Genomic DNA, 21,547 nt, shown 5'->3' with positions numbered 1-21,547 from the left:
GTTGAATTGTCGTAATATGCTTGCTCGGCACTATATTGGTTGAATGAATGGTGACAATTGAAACTCATGATGTACTATTTGAGTTGTGAAGCAAATAATAAACGTTAAAAAAAATTAAAATGAAGAGAGAACAAACAAATCAAACTAAAGTTATAAAACTGCACATAATGTGTTATTTTTCTCCATAGTTTAAAAAAAAATGAATAAATAAATGAATAATCATAAATAAAATGTTATAAAAATAGTTATTTGGAAGAATGTTAAAACATTTTGTCTTTTTTTGTTATTTTTCATCAGTATAATTCTATGCGTTTGAAATAGAATGATATTTTTATATGATAATTTGATTTCGAGTGAAAACAAATGAAATATTATTCAATACACAAATTAAATAAAATATTATCTGTTTGAATTTTTATTCTAAAATTATGGTAAATCAGCGGGAAGAAGTCTGTTCATCCAATTAACAGTAGAATTTTGGATAAAGAATATTTTTTACCTTAATGGTTTATATGCAGAATGGTTAAAAAAACGATTACGAAACTATATGATTTCTAATTGCTTACAGCAAACATGGTTTCAAAACGGCAAAAGAGAAATTTAACTGAACAATGGAGGTAGTAAAGTAGCTTTATGGTGCTACCATCTATGCATGGAAATGAGTATAGTATTCTAACAGTCCAGAGTCACAAATTGGAAGTGCAGGACACTTGAAACTCTTCATGTGTGGAAGGGAAGGAAGGGAATATTGTAACTGGGACTCGAATTCCGGTTCTATTGGTCATGAGATTAGTCGATTAGTTATGATATGTACCTATCTACAAGGAACTAAGTGGTTTCGTAAGGTAGGTCTCTTTATTGCTATAAATTCTGGTTGCTTAACAGTAGACGGAAAAAGCAGTTAATAAATGGGTTTTCTCACAGTTAATAGTTTGAATACCGTCTTATTTATGGTCATTTGACATTTTTGTTTGAATATGGTAAAATAACAATTAAGTAAATTGCTATTTAAACATTTTTTATAATAAATTCCTAGCAATGTACTTGACTTTTAGAACGACCAAAATTTACTTACACTTTGTTTTGATAGTTTGTAAATTAGAAACAATAAAAAACATCATATGAATAAAAATAAATAAAGTAAATATAAAACGCTTTTATCTTTTTGCCAGGAAAATGTAAATAAGGACTTTTTTCCATCAGTTTTATTTCCGACCTGCCACAAATGAAAATACACATCTTTAAATAGATATACTTAGCAGGCAAAATTCCGAACAGAACAGAAAGATATTTTAGAGCATTTACTAAAATTACCAGTAAATGGATCGAATGAAAGAGTGGGCAATGAAATTATCATATCTCTTGAGTACATCGTTATTATAAAACAAAGTTTCATAAATGTTTCATGGGACAAACTTCTCTGTGAGTATATCTAATGTGACTGCTTTTGTTTCAAAGTAAATGCTGTCGTGCATTTTAATGCTTTATCTAGCATTATAATAGATTAAAATTACCATAAAAATTTTATGTCCATTTATGCATATAGCACTATTACTGATGCATTTAAGTTATTAAATTATGTGTTATATGTCATTATGTTCGGTAAAATTTTTTCCGCATAAAATTAGAAGAAAATGAAACTATTATTTTATTCTGAAAAATACTATGCATTTTGCGAACACTATTATTTTAATGAAAGATTTCTTTTGACATGAGTTTTTTTCCTCATAAAAAAGCTTGTCTTACACGTTTTGCAACTTACATTTTATATGAATGAATGAATTATTACTAATATTTCATGATGATATAATGAATTTAAATATAATGTATAGAGGGCATATTTAAATAAAAACTTTAAAAGAGAGTGAGTAAAAGAGAGGTGGTTTTTTTGTGGTAATTAAGTTTTTAGAGTTAATTGAGTTACAGTAATAAAAAAAATAATGACAGCATTTCAAAAATATTTTGTAAACCTTAAGAAAAATATTCTGTTGCAATGGTGTTAATATTTTTGCAACTGATACGTGGCTGATTAGCAAAAATTGTAATTTAATTGTGATCGGAGATAAAATTGTACGAGGCGCATCCAGAAAGTAAGTTTCCCTAATCTATAAAAAAAAAGAACTCACACTTTCAGGAATATATTTATCGGCAACAAGTACGGCAGTGTGTCAGCTATTTTTCAATATAGCCACCACCAGAAATGAAACACTTGTCGTGTCGTGGGATCAACTTTTGTATCCCTCTGTCATAGAACTCTGCCGCGTGTGAATGAAACCAGCGTGTGACAGACATCTACCGTCACTGTGAAACACTGCGGAAATTGTGACGTACAACTAAAAACAAGAGTAGTGGAATGCTTACTGTAGGTGTTGCACTCCACCATGACAATGCTAGTCCACATACGGCACGACGCACAGCAGCTGTTTTGACGGAATTTGGCTGAGAGTTGCTTGATCATCCACTCTACAGCCCTGATATTGCTCCCAGCGATTTTCAAGTTTTCTTGAACCTCAAGAAATTCCTGTTCTCCAGTGAACGTTTTGGCAACGACGAAGAGCTGAAGACGTCTGTGACACGCTGGTTCCATTCACAGGTGGCAGAGTTCTATGACAGAGGGATACAAAAGTTTATCCCACGATACGACAAGTGTCTCAGTTCTGGTGGTTGCTATGTTGAAAAATAGCTCAAACATTGCTGTGCTTGTTGCCAATAAATATATTCCTGAAAGCGTGAGTTCTTTTTTTTTATAAATTAGGGAAACTTACTTTCTGGATGCGCCTCGCAATTTAATTTCCAGCGGAACTTTATCAAGACTTACTTGGTGTGTACTACATATTTACGGCATAATTATCAATAAAGTAAATTGATATCTAGATAATAATTAATAAAACTGGGGAACAATGCTTTGTTTGTTTCTAATTCACTAGATTTTTTAATGTTTCTTGGATATTTTCACGTCAAATCTGATTTCAAATCTGCAATCGGTGTCCCTCTCCAAGCTACAGTTTTTTTCAAATGACATTTTTAATATATTTTGTTGTCGAATTGTACAAGTTCAAGGATGTTATGTATAACAGGAGGTCACATAAATATTGTGACGAACAACTAGGGGAGTTAGGGCACATCATAAGGATTAAAATTGCATGGAACCCATATTAGAGATGTTTCTTCGTCTGCATCTGAGCAGGTTATAATAAGGGAGTGCTCCTTGTCATGGATTCACATGCGATTTTAATCCAGACGATGTGCTTAAATTCCTATACAAATTTTACCCTCTAACTCCCATAGTTTTCTAGACTCTTGCATTGAAACTTGCTACCCTTTGTTATGTATAAAGCTTTTAAACATATACACTTCGACAACAATTTGTCAAAAAATAGACTAAATATGTCCTTTAATAAAATGTGTATCTTTAGGAGTAAAAATATTTTTACATTTGAAAACCCCACACCCCTAAATTAGGCCGATATACCGATTAAGTATCCGTATAAATACAACAAAAACTTTGTCATCCAGCGTAATCATTATGATAAAATTATGATTAATAATAATATAATAAAACAATTCATAATTACAACAGTAAATGTATTACTTTTTTTGTCTTTCCCCAAAATAATTCTAACATAAAGACATTTTTTGTCGATTTGAAGACAAGTAATCAAATGTCCCAAAGTTATCTCACCTTACGTAGAAGAATAAAATAGTTACTTTTTTTAAAAAAAATTCTTTAAATCTATATTAAAAAAGGAGTTAAGCAGATTTTTTTAAATAAAATATTCAGAACGACAAGTTGCATCCTAAAAAAGATATTAAAATAATGTCCTGAAAAAATCTCGAGGTCACCTCATTTACGGTTTTATGTTATGCTTACGAGCATTTATTTTAATAAAATTGCAGAATTTAATTCACTTCTGAAAAGCATGATGTACTTCAACAAATGCTATTTCTTTGATACAAATAGGCTAATCATATTTTTACTTTAAAAATAAAAAAAGGAATACGGTTTTTTAGTCATTCGGCTTATAATTTATTTAGATAAACTATACATTTTTGCGACTTTTGCATCTTTGATGGCGAAATAAGTTGTTATTTCGTGTGAATATTAATGATAGTAGCAAATATCAGAACATCCACTTCAAATAAATGTTTTTACCATTTTATTTAACTCTGAAAAATATGATGTATCTTGACAAATGCTATTATTTTGATACAATTTTTCTAATCATAAATTTGTTTTTTTAAAAAAAAGAGAGAATAAGCTGTTTTGTATGTATTGGGGCTTAAAGTTTATGTAGTGAATTATAGTTCTGCCGCTAATAATTCTTGATGACGCAATAAGTTGCTAGATGCAAATATATCTTCTATGAACCTCTTTGCCTACAGTCAAAGTCACTAATAGTCTGAATATCAAAGCAGTGAGCTTAAACTACGACCATCGACCTCACGAATAGTTAAGTCAGAAAATATCCAGTATGTGGACTTGCGAAATTCTACACTTTCATCTGAGTCCACTTTTTCTACTCTGGGTTATTTAGGCACGGTGCTCATTAAAGCTTGAAACGTGACGTTAGAGTGACGTCAGTACTCCGTCGACAGGCGTTGTGACGTGGATGGCGGGTGAAAGGGCGGACGATCTCCTACTGGGCGGTTTGGAAGAGCATGGAGGTGGTTGAAGCAGGTCTGCTGCCGATGAGAATCGAACCCGTGGCATTTCTTCATTGCCGAAGAAAGTTTGTGGCTGTTGTGCTAGCTGAGAAGTTGCTTCTGAGTTTGGAGTCAGCGAAGAACGTGACTGAAGTGAGGGTGAAGTGCTGGCCAAGCATAATGTGGGGTTTGCTGCTGAAGCAAGTGAGGGAAGGCCGGACATTACAGCTCCGGCTACACCAAATGCTGCACCTGGGTTTGAAATACTTCCGAGACGGGGTATTCCAGACAATGAATTCATTCCATTCGCGTTGTTACCTGAAAAATAAATAAAAAATACATTTATCTATGGAATAGTGTGAGCAACAATATGATTTAAAAAGTCTGCAAAAAACCGTTATGCAAAAGAACTTAAAAATCAGACTTGAATCATTTCTGTATGTTATATTTGTAGTAGGTAGGTAGGTGCTTTATTTACATCACACTAGAGCTGCACAAAGGCTATTGCCGACGGTCTGGCAGTCTCGGTCAATACGCAGGCGATTCAAAGAGGTCTTACTTACCGCAGCCAGTGATGCTTGACTTCAGTGTTCTACTGGTAACCGTGTCTTTACAATCAGTTCATTGCGGGAGGGACTGTTATTTTTGAAACAATGCAAAATTAGGATGAGTTAATGGTTTGCAGATGGTAAGGATAGAATACTGCTAAAATTTTTCATTTGTTATTATTACACTTTTTAATAACACCAAATATTCTTTATTTATTTATGACTACATCCAAGTAATTTCCTGAAATTAAATTTTATACCTGTTAATTTTGGGAAAAATATTATTTTAAAATTTCACCAAAAGTTTTAAGCAATTATATTAGGATATACAGTTTGATCAAAAATTCTACTGCATTTTTCATAATAAGTATACATTATTCAACAAACATAAGAAAGGAAAATGTATACTTTCGAGTTTTTCTTATTAGTTAGTGCGTATAAAATATTGAAAAAGTTAGCATTAATAATTTTGAAATATTTTGAGCTTAAATATGTTTTCATACTTCATAGTATTAAGTAAATGCAGTCTTAAATATAGCAACTAATGAATGTAAATGAAACATAACTGCAATATTGTTAGACTTATTTTACCTCGGTTACTAAAATAAATAAAACTTAATGTATGTATTATTTCTATTTTTTGGTAATTTTGCTTTTTTCTTACTTTTAGTAGTTCTTTAGTTAATACAATAGGTTGACTTTTATATTTCTTTCACGTTAAGTGGCAGGCAAAAAACGCAATTATTTCTACTGTACCACCAATGCATTACAATAAATAGTTGCCAACTACTGGTTAAATACAGTTTGATGAGATAGGTTGCGTGTATTTTATCTAACATTTCAAATAGGTCAATGGTCAAAGATACAAAAGGTGAAGTGCAAAATTTCAACTTAACTTTAATAATATTTCAACTATAAAATCAAACGCACCCAGGACATAATCAAATGAGTAGGACATAAAAAAAGTGCAAAACAAAGCACCAAAAGAGAAAGAGCAAGCTTTGAAATGGTACGTTTCATCGATTTAGTTTCACTTCAGGCCTCGCAGTACATAAAAGTTGAAAGGTTCGTGTTACTTTGGTATTTGAATCTAGTATGTCGAGTACATCACAACAGTAAGAAATACAGTTACAGTAAAGAATACAGTAACTTTTTAATAATAAGTCAATTTAGTACTTAGGTAGGTAGGTAGTTTATTTACGTCACACTTGAGCTGCACAATAGGCTATTGGCGATGGTCTGGGAAGCATCCCTGAGGATGATCCAAAGACATGCCCTCGCAATTTTGATCTTCTGCTGAAGGTATAGCTACCCTGTTTTGATAGCCCGGTGACCAGTGCGAAGTCGAGCACTTTATGGTAGAACAGTTTATCGAGGACCGATACCACGCACCCTCGATCCTTAAGCAGGCTGATCAAAGTGGTCACCCTCCCGCTTTCTGACCGCAGCCAGTGATGCTCGACTTCGGTGTTCTACTGGGAACCGTGTCTTTACAATCAGTCGACTGCGGGACAAGTAAATTTAGTAACAGTGAATTTACAGCAAAATAAGTGTTCGATTTATGTGTAATAAACAAAAACACATTTCTGTAAATTTTATTACATTTTATTTTATCGCACATATTTACTTATGTGTGATTAAATCCACAACGTGTGATATTTTCCTTTTGTGATAGAGCAAAGTTAATTGTTTACCGAGCTTTTAATTTACTCTCTTGTCAATCTAAATAAACACAGGTTTCGAAGCGTGTTTATTCCTCTCACATATGCAATCAAACATATCTTGTTACATAACAGAACCACTTTCTTGGATCTACAAGAAATCTGGTAATTAATTACAAAGAAAGCGAAACAATCACAAAATTCCACCCATCACACGTTGTGCATTAATGAACGTTCATTTGGTTTAAAAAGTTAAAACGGAATTTCGGTGAAAGTGCATCTAGATATATACGAGCCAAAATACCAATTCAGAATTCCTCTTCACTAAAACGAATCTTTTATGAACATCATTTCGACTTATTCAACATCTCCAGCAATTTTCTATAATTACAAACCAAGAAAATCAAAGAAGTCGTTTTTACAACCGAACGTCTCCACTTGACCCTACAATTAAAACATATACATAAAATCAAAATAAAAAATTGAAAAACGTGAATGTAAGTAGTATTTTGTATGTGGCGTCTGATATGAGTTTTGACAGAAGTGTTTCCGCCCTCCCCCGAAGCACCCCGCTTTCACACCGATGTTAAACACGCACAAAACACCTGATCTATACATAACAAACTAAAGGTCTGCATTCATTTTTTAAAATATTTATTAAGCATTCACTTAGATCAAATAGAGGTTCGGGAAAATATTATTTTTTTTATTCGCATTCGTAAATGCACCTGAATAGATGCGAGTCAAAAGATCAACTGAAAATTCCTCTTCACTAAAAACCGTCTTTTCATATATTTTTCCATATTCAACTCCTCCAAATATATTTGAATGTTCCGGTAAACATCATTTTTCATCGCCCCTGATCTTTCATTGAGAAAAGGCATCCATCCAGCATTTTTTTTTCTTCCTTATTCAGCTTCGTTATGACGGCGAACTTTTCCCTTTGTTACCATGGAAACCGCATTCCTGAATCACACTTGCTCAAATAACTCAAGTAACAAGATAGTAGCCAGGTATAGTTAAGTGTTGATGCAATTACATTTCGAAGTCATCGTTTTTATATTTTGGAGTAAATATAAGTTGCTATCCTTATGTTAGTGTGAGGGTATTGTTAATAAAAATAAGTTTCGTTTACTAAGGACAAATATAAGCATTACATGATAGATAAGTGCAGAAGGTGTTTATCATAATGGGATATTTTTTTCTTTGTTGAATCTTTAATTTGTTGCTTTGCAACAATAACAATTATTTCTGAAGAAAGTGTTTCATTTTTGAAAATTGTTTTATTTGATATCATAAACTGTTGTATAAGGTGTAATTTTCGGTTCTAAATTTTTTTTCCCATTCGCAAAAAAAGTTTGATTAAACCCTTGGTTTAACATAACTATTAAAGGTAGTATCGTGCATATAAGCTGCAACCTTAATAGTTAAATTGAACCATGATTTCATTCAAGTGTAACCTCTGTTATATTTAATTTTATCGCCTGTGTTGAACCCAATTCTGAGTTTACAACTAGAACTGTTCAACTTCGTAGCCTTTTGATTTTGAACCCAATTCAGAAGACAAGAGAATTTTCGGATCAAGTAATGGGAGAAAATTGTCCTCGTGGACGATTTTTCGATGGAACTTACTCACTTTTGCATGGAGAGGAAAACCATGAAAGCCTCAGTCTCACGGCAAGGGGAATTTTACCCATGATCCGTCTACCACTGAGGATATTTTACGTCAGCACTGTGGTCGGTGCTGACAGGGTACAAAATTCAAATGGACCAGTCGTTGATTGGATTCGAACCCATGTCACCTCATTGGGAGGTGAGTGCCACAATGGCTCCTCTCAGCCACAATGGCTCCGATGAAATGTATTAATAGAAATAAAAAAAAATAACCTATCCACTAATAAGCGAAGTTGATGGAGAAAAGATACTCATTCTCTTTGGGGATATTATTCGCTATATTGATACCAATAGTTAATTAACATTGGTAATATGTGTTAATTGACATAAGAAAATAAGCTATGGTTTAGTTAGGCTTAATAAGAATCGATTTACTCGATAATGTGGTTTAATCTAGCAGCGTTTAAAAGTTGCATTAAAGCTGAACGATATTGTTCAACACTCTCTTAAGTTTTTAACAGACTAAGCTAAAACTTAAAATTCAATTATTAAAAAACTTAAATATTTGCTGCAGCTTATATCTTCTTTTAAAATAAAAGAGTAATCAATGAATAGATTATATGCATGTGAAAAGTAAAAGTAATAAAGGAATACCTAAGTCAACTGAATGTAAACTAATTTTTTTCAAACAAACTTAGGAAACAATGTTGTATTTTTTACAAAAGAATCTACCTTGTAACATTTGACTGCTTTCATCCTACAATAGAATAAGTATTATACGTAATATGATTTATTATATGAGTATCCTCAGTTTTTTCTTCAGGAAATATTAATAAGTAATATGTGAATTTATTGCTTTGATGCAGTAGCATTTTTTTTGTTATAAGTGTCATATTTTTTAAACAGTGCAAGCAAAAGCTTTAAACTATACTATTAAATTCATAAAAATTTGCTGTAGATAATAATCTTCTTTTTCGAAATAAAATTAAAAGAGTAATAAATAAATGCATTTAAATTATTTTTAAATTATTTGAATATAAATCAAATTTAAAATGATATATGCTATTTATTCTTACAGAAAAATATCCAATATTGTAATTTCCCACAAATATCAGACTATGTAATTTGTAATTTAAAATTGTCTCTTTTATAAATTGAAAAAAAATTGCATTTAAAAGCTTATAATTGAGCAGATATAGAAATTTAATGTTTCTGAAATGCATATTCCTCTTTTCTATTACATTTATTAAATTGTTTTGATGTAAAAGTTTATGTCGAAGTACAAATGTACGATTAGATAAAAATTATTTTTAAATTAATTTTTAAAGTTACAATAGTTCATTGAATATTCAGTTTTTGTATCCAATAACACAACAAATTGAGAAATATTTGTCGAAAGTTTATAAATCGAAAATGCAAACTTGGCAACCCATTTTTATATAAGATATTTATATGTTAAATTTCAATGGATGTAGAAAACAATTTGAGCTTTTGATCAGGAATATTACCTTTCTAAAAGTTTACCCAATCTATCTTATCTCTGTCTTTGGCCATAACAAAGAATTCATGCCTGAAATACTTTTTTCATATTAGTCGTTCAGTCCAGAAATTGAAAAAAATATTTTTTCCTGCATTTTAAAGTGAAGTAACAAATTAGGAATTGATTTTTTTGGTGAAAATTTAGATTTGTTTTCAAGCCCTTAACGATTTGCGAAAAAGTTAAAAAGTTTTCAACTATCTTAAATAAAGAAGCAATTTTGTACCTATTGTAAGGAGATCTATTAATTTTTGCCTCAGCATGAGAGTGTTTGAAAGTATTCAAGAATGATGTTTGAAAATTTGAAGAATATTTAGATATACTAGCTAGATTTTTGAAAGAAAAACGACTTAAAACAATGTTCTTGAAGTTAAGAAGCATCAAGTAGTAGTAATTAGTTTTCACTTTTCGTAAAAAAATTAGAGATCAAGCAATGAATAGATCAAAGTATGATCAAACTAGAACAAAAACACAAGCAAAATATACTAAGTGCTCAGTAAACACTCTGTTAATGCATATTTTTTAGAATAATTCTCAAACAGGAAATCAAAAAGTATTTAAATTAGGTTCGCAAATAAAAGTAAGATAAAATAAAAGCTAAAACGTTTTCAGAGTACGAAGAATCACAATTGAAGAAGGAAGAATTAAAAACGGAGGAATTTGAGCCATGAAGCTGAAGATAGATTCAAAATGTTTCCAATAATCACATTTCTCAGCTTTCTTCGAAGAAATTATTAGTTCGAAAAGTTAGCTAAATATTTATTATGTAACTATATTTATTTATTACAGTGTGTAGCTAAATATAAGAAATGCAGTCTTTGATTAATCAGAAATTTAAACAAAAATTAATTTGAATATGTCGAATTAAAATTTGAAATACATTTCCACTAAAAATATGTGTTCCATCACAAAATGTTCCACAATCAAGTTGTGTTATATTTCATAACTTTCAGTGTAGATTAAATCAAAGATATTTTCGTTCAATTATAAAAATTACACAAAAGAAGGCTTAAAGTTTAAGAACTTATAAAATTCCCTATCTCTATGAATTTCATGAAGGAGTATTTTTGTCATTGTTAATTAATAACTCCCGAAAAGGATTAATTTAAATCCATGTGAATGCAATTATCTAATTATGTTTATTGTTAGCAGAAGAGAAATATCAGATGGCACAAAAACAGTAATTAAATACATTTTTAGACAATGGAGTATAAAATTTTTTTTAATGCATTTCTAATCTTACTTTTAATGTTTATATGCATTTATCGAATCCTTACCGAATGCCTCACAGGAATATTTCTACATTAAATAAGATTAAAATAGATATTTCTTTTTAATTTTGAGACGCAGAAAATCATTCTTTTACAAAGGGCTGATTTTTCAGATTCCAGTTTAAAGGTCACTATCTGAAGTAGTTACTGGGTTTCCTAATGAGTAATTTTGAAATATACTCATTAAGAAAACCCAAAAAATTCCCTTATAGTCTAAATAGCATCATGTTCTTAAACAAATTTAAATCACGAAATTTTCCAGCTGGAATGACGTTAAGAATATTCTTGCAGCAAATTACCTTTCAGAATCTCTATAAAAAAAGCGGGATTCATCCAAAGCACGTGATTTGTACATATTTTCATGACTAGACAATTATTCTGTACCCTATACCAACATTCTTGTTATGAGAAACTATCAATGTAAAGTATGGAAAAATTATGTTTGGTATGGGATTAGTTTATTTATAGTTTCTCATTAAGATTTTTCACTGCATTAAAAATTTTTCTCCTAAAGAAGATAAAATCACACTGAATCATAAGACCGTATTTTTTTGCGTATACAATTCAAAAATTTTTTTCTTGTATACAATACGAAATTTGTTCTTCGTGTGTTCCACTTATGGTTTTATAAAAATAAATTAAGTACAGTTTTTTCTAAATTTATTATTATTTTTTTAGAGCTCTGCATTATAAATTTTACAGTAATTAACTTATATGTAAACGTTTTAAATATACGTTTCGAATTTAATGAATCTCTTTTGTGCTTTACGTTTTGACATGAAATAAAATGTTAGGATCTATTTGTGTTTATTTTAAGTTTGTTACTCTCAAGTTAGTGACAATATGAAAATATTTTACATTATCTAACAAATTTAATCAAACACACGAATATAAGAATTCAGATTATCAGTATTATAATTATATTTTGTGACTAATTATTATTTAATATATTACAATCAGAGTCAGAACCATATCACCTAGCATAGATTTTACAAAGCTTATAGTTTTCGACAATTTCTTTTTCACTATATCATAAATTTTTTTTGCTCGAGAACTTATTTTTTAAGCTTTTGCTTCGATACTCATGGATTGTATAAGGGACTAAGAAAAGTAGACTTTAATGATCATTTCAAAACTAGCTTTTTTTTTCTCTTTTATTTTGATAAAGTATCTATTAAAAAAATATGACAAGAATCCAAATCTCGTTGGAAAACATCTTTGGATATAAACCTCTTGTTTAAGTCTTGCGTCGTTGTTTCTGGAATTTTTTTCTTCTATAGATTTCTTATTCATTATTTTTTAACTTGAAAAAAAGTATCTTTATCGTCGTATGAAATATAGTCCTTATTTTTATCTTTTCCTACAGTTTTGAAATCTAAAATTTTACTTGATTTGATTGCATTTTTCACTGCTTCATTTAATTATTGTTATTAACTACTGTAGTTAAATTCATAATTGACGTGTTTTGACTCCTTTTGTACAAGTTTTAAAACAGTTATCCGTTTCAATTAATCAATATTTTAAATACACAAGTATGCTAAAACATGCAATCCACGTTGAGTGTGAAGAATGTTGGTAAATGGGGAAATTTTCTGTGTACATAAATTCCCATTGCTTATATAAAAGCAAATTTGTTTGCAATCTGTGGAATAACAAAAGTTAATTCCCGAAACATTCTTAATTCAGAAACTTTTAAAAGCACTCGCTGGCTGTCTATCAGCACGTATTTAAATACTGTAAGTTAAGTACTGTAATTTCGCAGTAGGTAGATACATTTAGATTTATCCTTTTACAGATTTCAATAAGCTAACCATTTCGTATGTATTTTAAATTTAAACAAGTTTCTATGGCCTATTTATTTTCGTTGTTTCGATAGACTTATGTTATTATATTAAAGTCAGATGCCGTGACGCATTGTATAAAGTTATTAATATTGCCGTTTTTTTTAAAAAAAGGAAATATAGAAATATTCAAGAAATCATAACTCATTTCATCTAAATAAAAAGACGACAATTGGGTTTGGATTAAGTTTTATAGATCTTTCATAATCTAAATATCTATTTTATATTTCATTAAAAGTGGTTACACTAAGTAATGTGTAAATCACTTACCACGACAGCTAAATTGGGCATACTTATAATATTGCTGGAAAGAAATAATCGAACATTAGCACTTGACAAAGAAGATAGATATACGGAAGGTAACAAATAGGATGAAAATTACAGCTCTCAGTATTAGCCTAAAATATTAAGGATCAATCAGTAGTTAAAGTGATGGATATGTCTGTAATTCTACAGACCAGAACATTTTCCTTGTCATTTCTATTCTGTGGGAGCTACAATACGTTTACGCAAACTTATTGCACTGTCAGAAATAAAATTTTCACTTTCGATAATTTTGAGAATCAGTTCATCACGAAATCACGTGAAGTTTAACTATTTGTGATAACATTCATGCATAGCTCTTAAATGTTATAGCTATTCTTTTAAACATATTTCTATAAATTAAAAAAGTTTTCTTTTTAATACCTGACGCAAACATAAATCTAAACATTTAATTTTGTATTTTTTTTCACTGTTGCAATATTCCAAGACATCTATCTACAACAAAGTTATCCTGTACAAAGAGAAAAGTAATTAACTTTTCAAAATATAATAAGGCTTTTCTTCACAGAAGAATTCTGAAGGATTATAGCGAGATTCGCATAATATGACACTTAAGGAAAAATTATCACTTAACAATCAACTCCAGGACTTCTTTGTACATCAGAAGGCACTTAGGCAAACACTTAAGAGTTTCTACCATCGATTATTCTCTGAGTTTGGGGTAACTACATGGGTTGTTAGCTTTACAAAATGAACTTTTATCCGGAATGTATTATATTTTGTTTATCAGTTTCAATTAAGTTCATGTTGGCAAATTTCAAGAGAAAAATCAATCTGAATCTACACTTGGGGTATCCGAATACCTTATGAGATAGAATTTTGAAATAATTAACTGCATATATTATATACTAAAACATATATTGATCATTATAAATTAATTTCGCATGTTTAAATTGTGGGAATAGGGTGAAAATTGTCAAAACTCTATTAAATATGACACATTATTTTGTTAAAAAATATTTCCTTATTTCTTCAATAGTGCTTGTTAATAATGGGCATAAGTATAGATAATTTAGACAAAATGATAATATTTAAGTAATTTGTAACAAATATCTTAAAAAAATAAAATATACAATTTTTAAAAAATATGTCTTTAAAATCAAAACAAAGATAATAGTCTAATTATTCTGTGTGTAGTCTATACTTTAAATGTACAAGAAAAAAGAAAAATTTCTACTAAATGGGGCAAACAAGTTTTAAGATATACTGTAAAATAAATCTTTTAAATTTACAGAAAAAAAACTGTCAGCTAAGGTGCCAGAATAAAACCGTTTATTTCCAGAAAATTTTTTATTTGAAAATGGACCCCTGTTTAATAGATAAGCACTGTTATTTTTACGAATAAACTTTGTCATTTTAGCAAATAATCTTTTTTATTTTAACAAAACTTTTTTTAATTTTAACGAGAAAGAAACCTCCATAAAATAACTATGTCAGTATTGTCGTCGGTATGTAACCGAGATTCGATCAAGGATTCATCTCATTGGTATAATTGTATGCCAAATAATATTAATTGACCCAAACCTTGAAGCACTCTCCTGACCTAACTGTAGAGACCATATTTTCCAGATTGAGGTTACCCCCTAAATTCTGGGGATCAGAAATCCAAATTCATAAAAGAAAGATAATTTATTCAGAGACAGTACATTTTTGTGTCTTATTTCGTATCCTAAAATATCGTCTAAACTTATTAATTAACCTATTTGAGGTCCCCGTGCTAGCCATTAAGATTGAGTTTGAACGTAAATATCCGATCATTAGATCAAAAATTATTCAAGGTGGTACGTTTTCTTTTGGAGTACTGTACATCTAAAGAAAAGAATCGTATTTTTTTTTGTTGTCATCAAACATATACTTAAGGTACTTTTTACAAACAATATGACGGTCATTTGCAGGACACTTAAGTGCAATGTCCTGGTATCAGTCCCAATCATAAGTATAAATACATTACAGGCGTGTCACCGTGATCCCCTGGAGATTGAGGCGAGTGCTCTTTGTAATATCACTATGCACTAAGAAGTGATTTATCCAGGACATTTATTGGACTTTATGGCACTTACTGCATTAAAGATTCAATGAGAAAAGAACGTATAAGATGGTTAATTAGGATTTATAAGGGAGATCTTCCCGTCTGAGGGGAACGTTTACGCCGAGTAATCACTCACTGCTTGCTACGTTCTTAATCCAGCAGCAACCCTTTTATTTACAGCACTTCCTCAAAAGGGGTAAATTGCTGGGCAATTAGATAGTATTACATTTGATGTGACACACTTTTTTATAACAAAAACTTCAAGTCTTTTTTAAATATTCATATTTTATAAATTATGGTGTTTTGTATGGTAGCCCTAAAGGAAATCACTTCTTGTTTGCGTCGCTTATCAACCCCCACAATTTCTTCATAAAATCATTCTTGTTTCGTGTCAACAGGGGAGTCATAGGCGCTATTGAAAAGATGTTAAATTTGCCGTTTAAAAAATTATTCTAATATCTGTTTTTTTTATTTTTAATTTTTACTTTTAATTTATTTTATTTTTTCTAATTTTACAATGACAGTTTTCAACATAAATTTGCTAAACAATTCATTTAAATTAAATGTTTGGACACAATTATAATTCGTTTAATTTTTTACCAGAAAACCTTCCTAGCGACAGTTAGAAAAGTTTATTTTTAATATAGCCTTGTAATTTTAAATTAATTTACAATTTGAATCTTATTACTTTAATTTAATGCTCGCAGAATTGTATTAAAATTATTATAAAAGTAAATAAATTTTTTTATCATTTAATAAAGGTATAACTTAAGATAAATATCTTCATAGTAAAATTTTGTACAATAAAGTAATATCACGTTATTACTGTATAGTGTGAGATTAACACTTTTAATTCTAAGTCTTTAAGTTTGAGTTAGAAAAAAAATCATAAATGTAACAATTACGGGGAATAACGGGAATAACAGAGAACGGGTCATAAATAAATATTACTGCATAACACTAGCGAATTAACATTACATATAAGCAAGAGATAAAGAAACATATAAATATCGATATAATTTTTTATTAATTTTATGTTGATGAGAGTGAATATCCAAATCTCCTTTGCTTATTTAATGATCATGTCATCTGATTCTTTGCCCAATGAGAACGCACGAAACTAGTTTTTTATAAAATCTAAAGATACATGTCATATTATTTCAGTTTTTCTGTTAATATGAGAGGTATCTTTGAAATATGTGTCTAAGCAATTTTAAAATTCATATTTATTCGTAGCAGAACATTCTTAAAAATGCCCAAAACAAGAATTATTTATTTATTGTAATAATATTACTACATTCTTTTAAACTCGATTTTGTATGTGCAACGATTTAATCTGGAAATCGAAGGCTCCACTGCTTTCCGATTGGTTACAAAGCTCAAATTTTAAATATAACTCCAATTACGACAGCAATGCAAGTTTCAAACATTTTTTAACTGACACAAGCAGAATTTATCGTCATTTTGAAGTCGATCAAATTTTCGACCTCTTTGTGATTATCTAAACCTCATACATTTTATCTTGAATAGTCATTGAAATAGTCATTCAATAAACTTGAAATAATCATTCTTCGTTACCATAGTCTCCGCCACAGGTCCAGAGGAATGTCTGAAGGAGTTTTTATTTTAGGTTTGCGGTAAAGAGGCATTGTTAAGAAAAACTTTTCTTTCTTCCTCCATGAATGGATCTTCTAATTTCATCTTAGAGAATCATGAAATTTAACTACCATTATACTTTCTGAAAGAGATTCAAGTCCAGCACGTGTTTTATTCAAGAAGTAAATTATTTTATTTCGCATCTACTCTTTAACATGTAACATATTTTTTATGTTTAAAATATAACTTTGATTGATTTTAGCGAAAGCTAATTTTGCTACCATGATCTTCGATCATGGTAGCAAAATGCTTCGATTTAAAAAAATAATGATTTGAACTAAATTAATTATATTGAATTTTAAATTGTTGTATTGCATTTATTATTATTATAAATTATATTATTTAGCTCTTATACATCAAAACTACTGAATATATTACCTGTACTTCTCAAAAGATAAAATATTTTATGTTAACTAGCAGTACGGCCTGGTCAGGGTCAGTAATATGACCACACTATTATACCATACCTAGCAATCACCAACTAGGATTCAACATAATGTTTTATCTTTACCTAAAAGCTGTTATTGTTATATTATTGTCTTATATAAATGATCGCTGATGGAAATTTCGACCAGCCAAAGTGATCAAAATATTTCTGAAGTTCTATGTCTGATTACAATGCTGTTTAAATGGTTTCTTAACTGCTACCATCAGAATTTATATAGATGATAGTTGTCAAACTTACTGAAAGTCACGAAATGAAACCGGAAGTAGGTAATAGTTTCGATTCTATTTCTATTTTTGTGAATATTTCTCTGCAATATTTAATTTTATAAAGATCCTAAACTCTCATCTAATAATCTAAATTATATTTTATTAAGATTTTGCAGTTTTTTGTCTCTGTTTGTTGGCACCGCAGGGAAAGGTTTAAATGTTCGCAGTTCCATTATCTTTAATTCATTATTTAATAAAAAATATTTTTTTTCTAATTATTTACAAAAATTATATTTAGTTTCATTTTTACGTATATTAAATCATAAAAATATTATAAGATTGTCGCTTATCAAAAAATGTTTCAGTGTTGAATGATAAGTAAATTGTATATTCTTGACGGTATTTACTTTAAAATTTTTCTACAGGAAACTTCAGGCATTGATTGATATTTACTAATTAGACCGAAATCTTAATAAAATGATCTGTGAATGATAAAATACAAATGTCACTCCTTTTCTAATCCATACAAGCGAATTTTATTTCCCTTTTACTGTCAAAAAACATTTATAATCATTCTTTCTTTATGCTCACATCTCATTTGGAACTTGTGACTGGCAGCAGTTTAGGAAAAAATTTTTTTCTTTCACGTTGCAAGAAGATTTATTTCCGTTTTATCACCAATTGAAACTTTGATCTCTTTTTGACATGAAACGAACTAAAAAGAAGAAAGCAATAAATGAAACAAAATAAAAAATTTAAAATCTCTGTTTCGAAAGTTGGCTGTAAAGGACATAATAATTGCTTTTTTGTCACACCTCGAAAGAAAAAAAAAACTCCAGTATTATATCTTTGTAATTAATTTTTCTTTGAATGAATTGATAATATACTTCCCTAACAATGTTTTAAAAGTAATACGTACTATATTGTTTGCTTCGAATTTTAAAAAATTAGAATTTTAATTCCTCTAAAAACACTAATTTTATAAATTTTATTTCATTTCATTACTTATTTTTGCACATTGGAGGTTAAGTGTACTTTGGTTATGGGTTGTGGTATTATATATTCTAAATTAATTATATAAACTGTAATTCCTAAAATACTTCAAGATACGTAATGATTTAGAACCTTTCTATTTCTAAATTATATCCAAATCTAGTCTAATAATCCAAATCTAATATCCAAAATATTTTAACCCTAGAGATTCTGATTTGAAGTTTATAACCATTTTTGTTACTTTACAGCAAAATATTCCAGTTTTACCAAATGCTAATCAATAAGACAAAAATGGTTACAAACCGCATCTAATGCTTTACATTTGAGGATGTTTATTAAACCATAATAACATAATATTTTATCCTATTTTGAAGGGAAGTTGTATGTTTGGAATAGAGTATTCAGTATGACGATATAAATAATTTAGTTTCAGTAGTCAATAGATAATTTTATTAATTAAATTTAGTAGTCAGTAGATAATTTTTTCTGGTTCGATCAAGATAAGATATTGAGGTAATACTGTAATGCTTATGGTATTGAAATAGAAGATAGCGATTTATGCTTACCTGTTTTGTTACTGTAATCCTTGAGTGCAGCAGGATGGTGATGTTTAATGGCATTCATTCTTCTGTGATGGAGTCCACCCCCGGCAGCGCCTCCGGGCCTCAGGGGCCTCACCCTCACTTGCTCTACGGGCAGGACTCTTCTTCTCTGCTTGGGCAGTTTTTCACGAGCCTGAGTGTGCGAATAGAACATCGTGAAATTAGACACTATTACTGGTACAGGGAGGGCGATGGTAAGCACGCCGGCAAGGGCACACAATGCACCCACCAACATGCCCACGTATGTCCTAGGCACCATATCCCCGTATCCCACTGTGGTCATGGTGACGATGGCCCACCATAGTCCCTCTGGTATGCTGGTGAAATCGTTGTTAGGATTGGCCTGAAGCCTTTCGGCGTAGTAGACGAGAGAGGCAAAGATGACAATACCCAGAACGAGGAAGAAGACGAGCAGGAAGAGTTCTTTGGCACTCGCCTGGAAAGTGTGGATGAGGATCTTGAGTCCGCGAGAGTGCCGAGTCAGTTTGAAAAGCCTAGAAGATTGAGGAGTTATTAAAAATACTGGGATAACTTTTTTTTGGACATGATACATTGTTCAACATGCAGATTTTTGCCTAGCCACTTTATGCTGAGTAATTACACACACTGACAACTTACATACAAAGGAAAAGCGCTGTCATTGATAGTTTGAGGCAAACATTTTGGCGATCTTAGTGATGTTTTTGGAGACAAGAGCCTTATCTTCCTTCTCGAAGTTTTGAGGTTGCTTATACGTTAGGAAGCAAGCTATCCGAGAATTCACTGGAAGCTGGACAAATTTGTTCATACAAAAACAGTATGTGATGGACCATTTTGAATTTGATGTATGAATCCAGCACTTTTGGCTTATACAGATTCACTTATTTACATCGAAATGTTCTACTCAGTGCTTATACTTGTTCTCCAATGTTATTCTTGAGTTTTTATCAGTACTGGTTAATCCTTCACTCATACCAAATTTTCATAAAAGAGCTATGATGCAAAATAAAGTTTAAGGAACTTTTCTGATAAATTTTAATAATTATGAAAATAATTAAGAATATTTATTGCTTTTAATCCTTGAAGATCGTATGGGACAATATAATGGCTATCTGCTTTTTTTTCTTCCGAAGAATGAAATGTTTCGCCAAAATATATTCAAAAATTCGCAAAAACGGGTACTTCTCGGATTTAACAGGCATTCACACGAAACACCTAAGTAACTTACTATCTTCATGAAAATAGCTGTATTGTTTTCTCTAAAAACTATCTCTTGAAAACACTTTTATCACTGATTTTATTTTCGAAAGCTCTCCATTGTTGTTTGCAAAGAAATATCTATAGCTATACATTAAAAATTCTTTATTTAATGTTTCAGATAGAAAATATAAAGAATTACTTGCATTTACAGGGGTGGGAAAACATACGAAGACTACAGTTTATTCATGGGATTGTGTGACAAAAAAAAATAGTGAATAACCCGTAAAATCTTTAATAGTAAGGTAAAAACAAGAAAAATAATTTCATATCGTATTCATAGATGTTTTTATAATTTGAATATACAACAGAAATCTTTGTCCTATCTCTAAATGACTAAGACATGATCGAGGATAATCCATTCGGGGACAATCGGGATTTTATTGCATTCCGATAAGAATGGGATTGAAACAATTAATCGATGATGAGTACAGGGGCGTACGCAAGGGGGGGGGTTTAGGGGTTTAACCCCCCCCCTGAGCTCAGACAAAGTGAATTTACAAAATAATACAGACAAAAATAAAAATTTTAGTAGAAATTATGCGGGTTATTATTTTTTAAGACTATATATTTTTATTTACCTTATGCCTACTTTTTTTTTCTCACGGTATTTCTCACAATACTGATAAAACATTTACTATAATAGGGTTGTATTTTTGAAACCAAATTCACGTGATACTGTTACGGGCGAGCCCCGATCTCTGGTTCCTTTCTGACCAGCCAGTCGCGATAGTTTTCGAGACTGGCTGGCATTCGCGAGGTCTGGAATCCTAGACGTTCTGTCGTCTTTGAGACAATTCGAGAATTTTGTAGATGCGGTTAAAAAAAATTATATGAAAGGGGGTTACATTTATTTTCGATTTTAGTCAGACTAAGAGTTATCTCTGCCGCTTGTCCTTCGGACCTTGTTTCTAAATCTGTTTTGTTTTGGAGACTC

General features: G+C 30.4%; 1 protein-coding gene across 4 annotated transcripts in view; it reads right to left on the bottom strand.

The window, feature by feature from the left end:
* Positions 1 to 4,140: 4,140 nt before the first annotated feature.
* LOC107436947 (potassium voltage-gated channel protein Shaw) overlaps positions 4,141 to 21,547 on the bottom strand; it is a 295,041-nt gene continuing 277,634 nt past the window's right edge. For 2 of the 4 annotated variants that reach the window (XR_011636124.2, XR_006226018.3), the window contains 3 exons: positions 19,339 to 19,868; positions 7,158 to 7,297; positions 4,141 to 4,962 (listed from right to left, as the gene is read on the bottom strand). Coding sequence is in view for 2 of the 4 variants with exons in the window: in XM_071177434.2 (XP_071033535.1) it covers positions 4,568 to 4,962; positions 19,339 to 19,868 (925 nt within the window). In the remaining 2 variants the exon portion in view is untranslated. The remainder of the gene's footprint in view (positions 4,963 to 7,157; positions 7,298 to 19,338; positions 19,869 to 21,547) is intronic. The other 2 variants (XM_071177434.2, XM_016048787.4) reach the window with 1 other exon arrangement.

Source organism: Parasteatoda tepidariorum, chromosome 2, assembly GCF_982258835.1.
Source record: "Parasteatoda tepidariorum strain Cologne lab strain chromosome 2, Ptep-v5.0, whole genome shotgun sequence".
NCBI lineage: Eukaryota > Metazoa > Arthropoda > Arachnida > Araneae > Theridiidae > Parasteatoda > Parasteatoda tepidariorum.
Note: the sequence above shows the minus strand (reverse complement) of the source record. Positions and strands in the feature narration are given on the sequence as shown.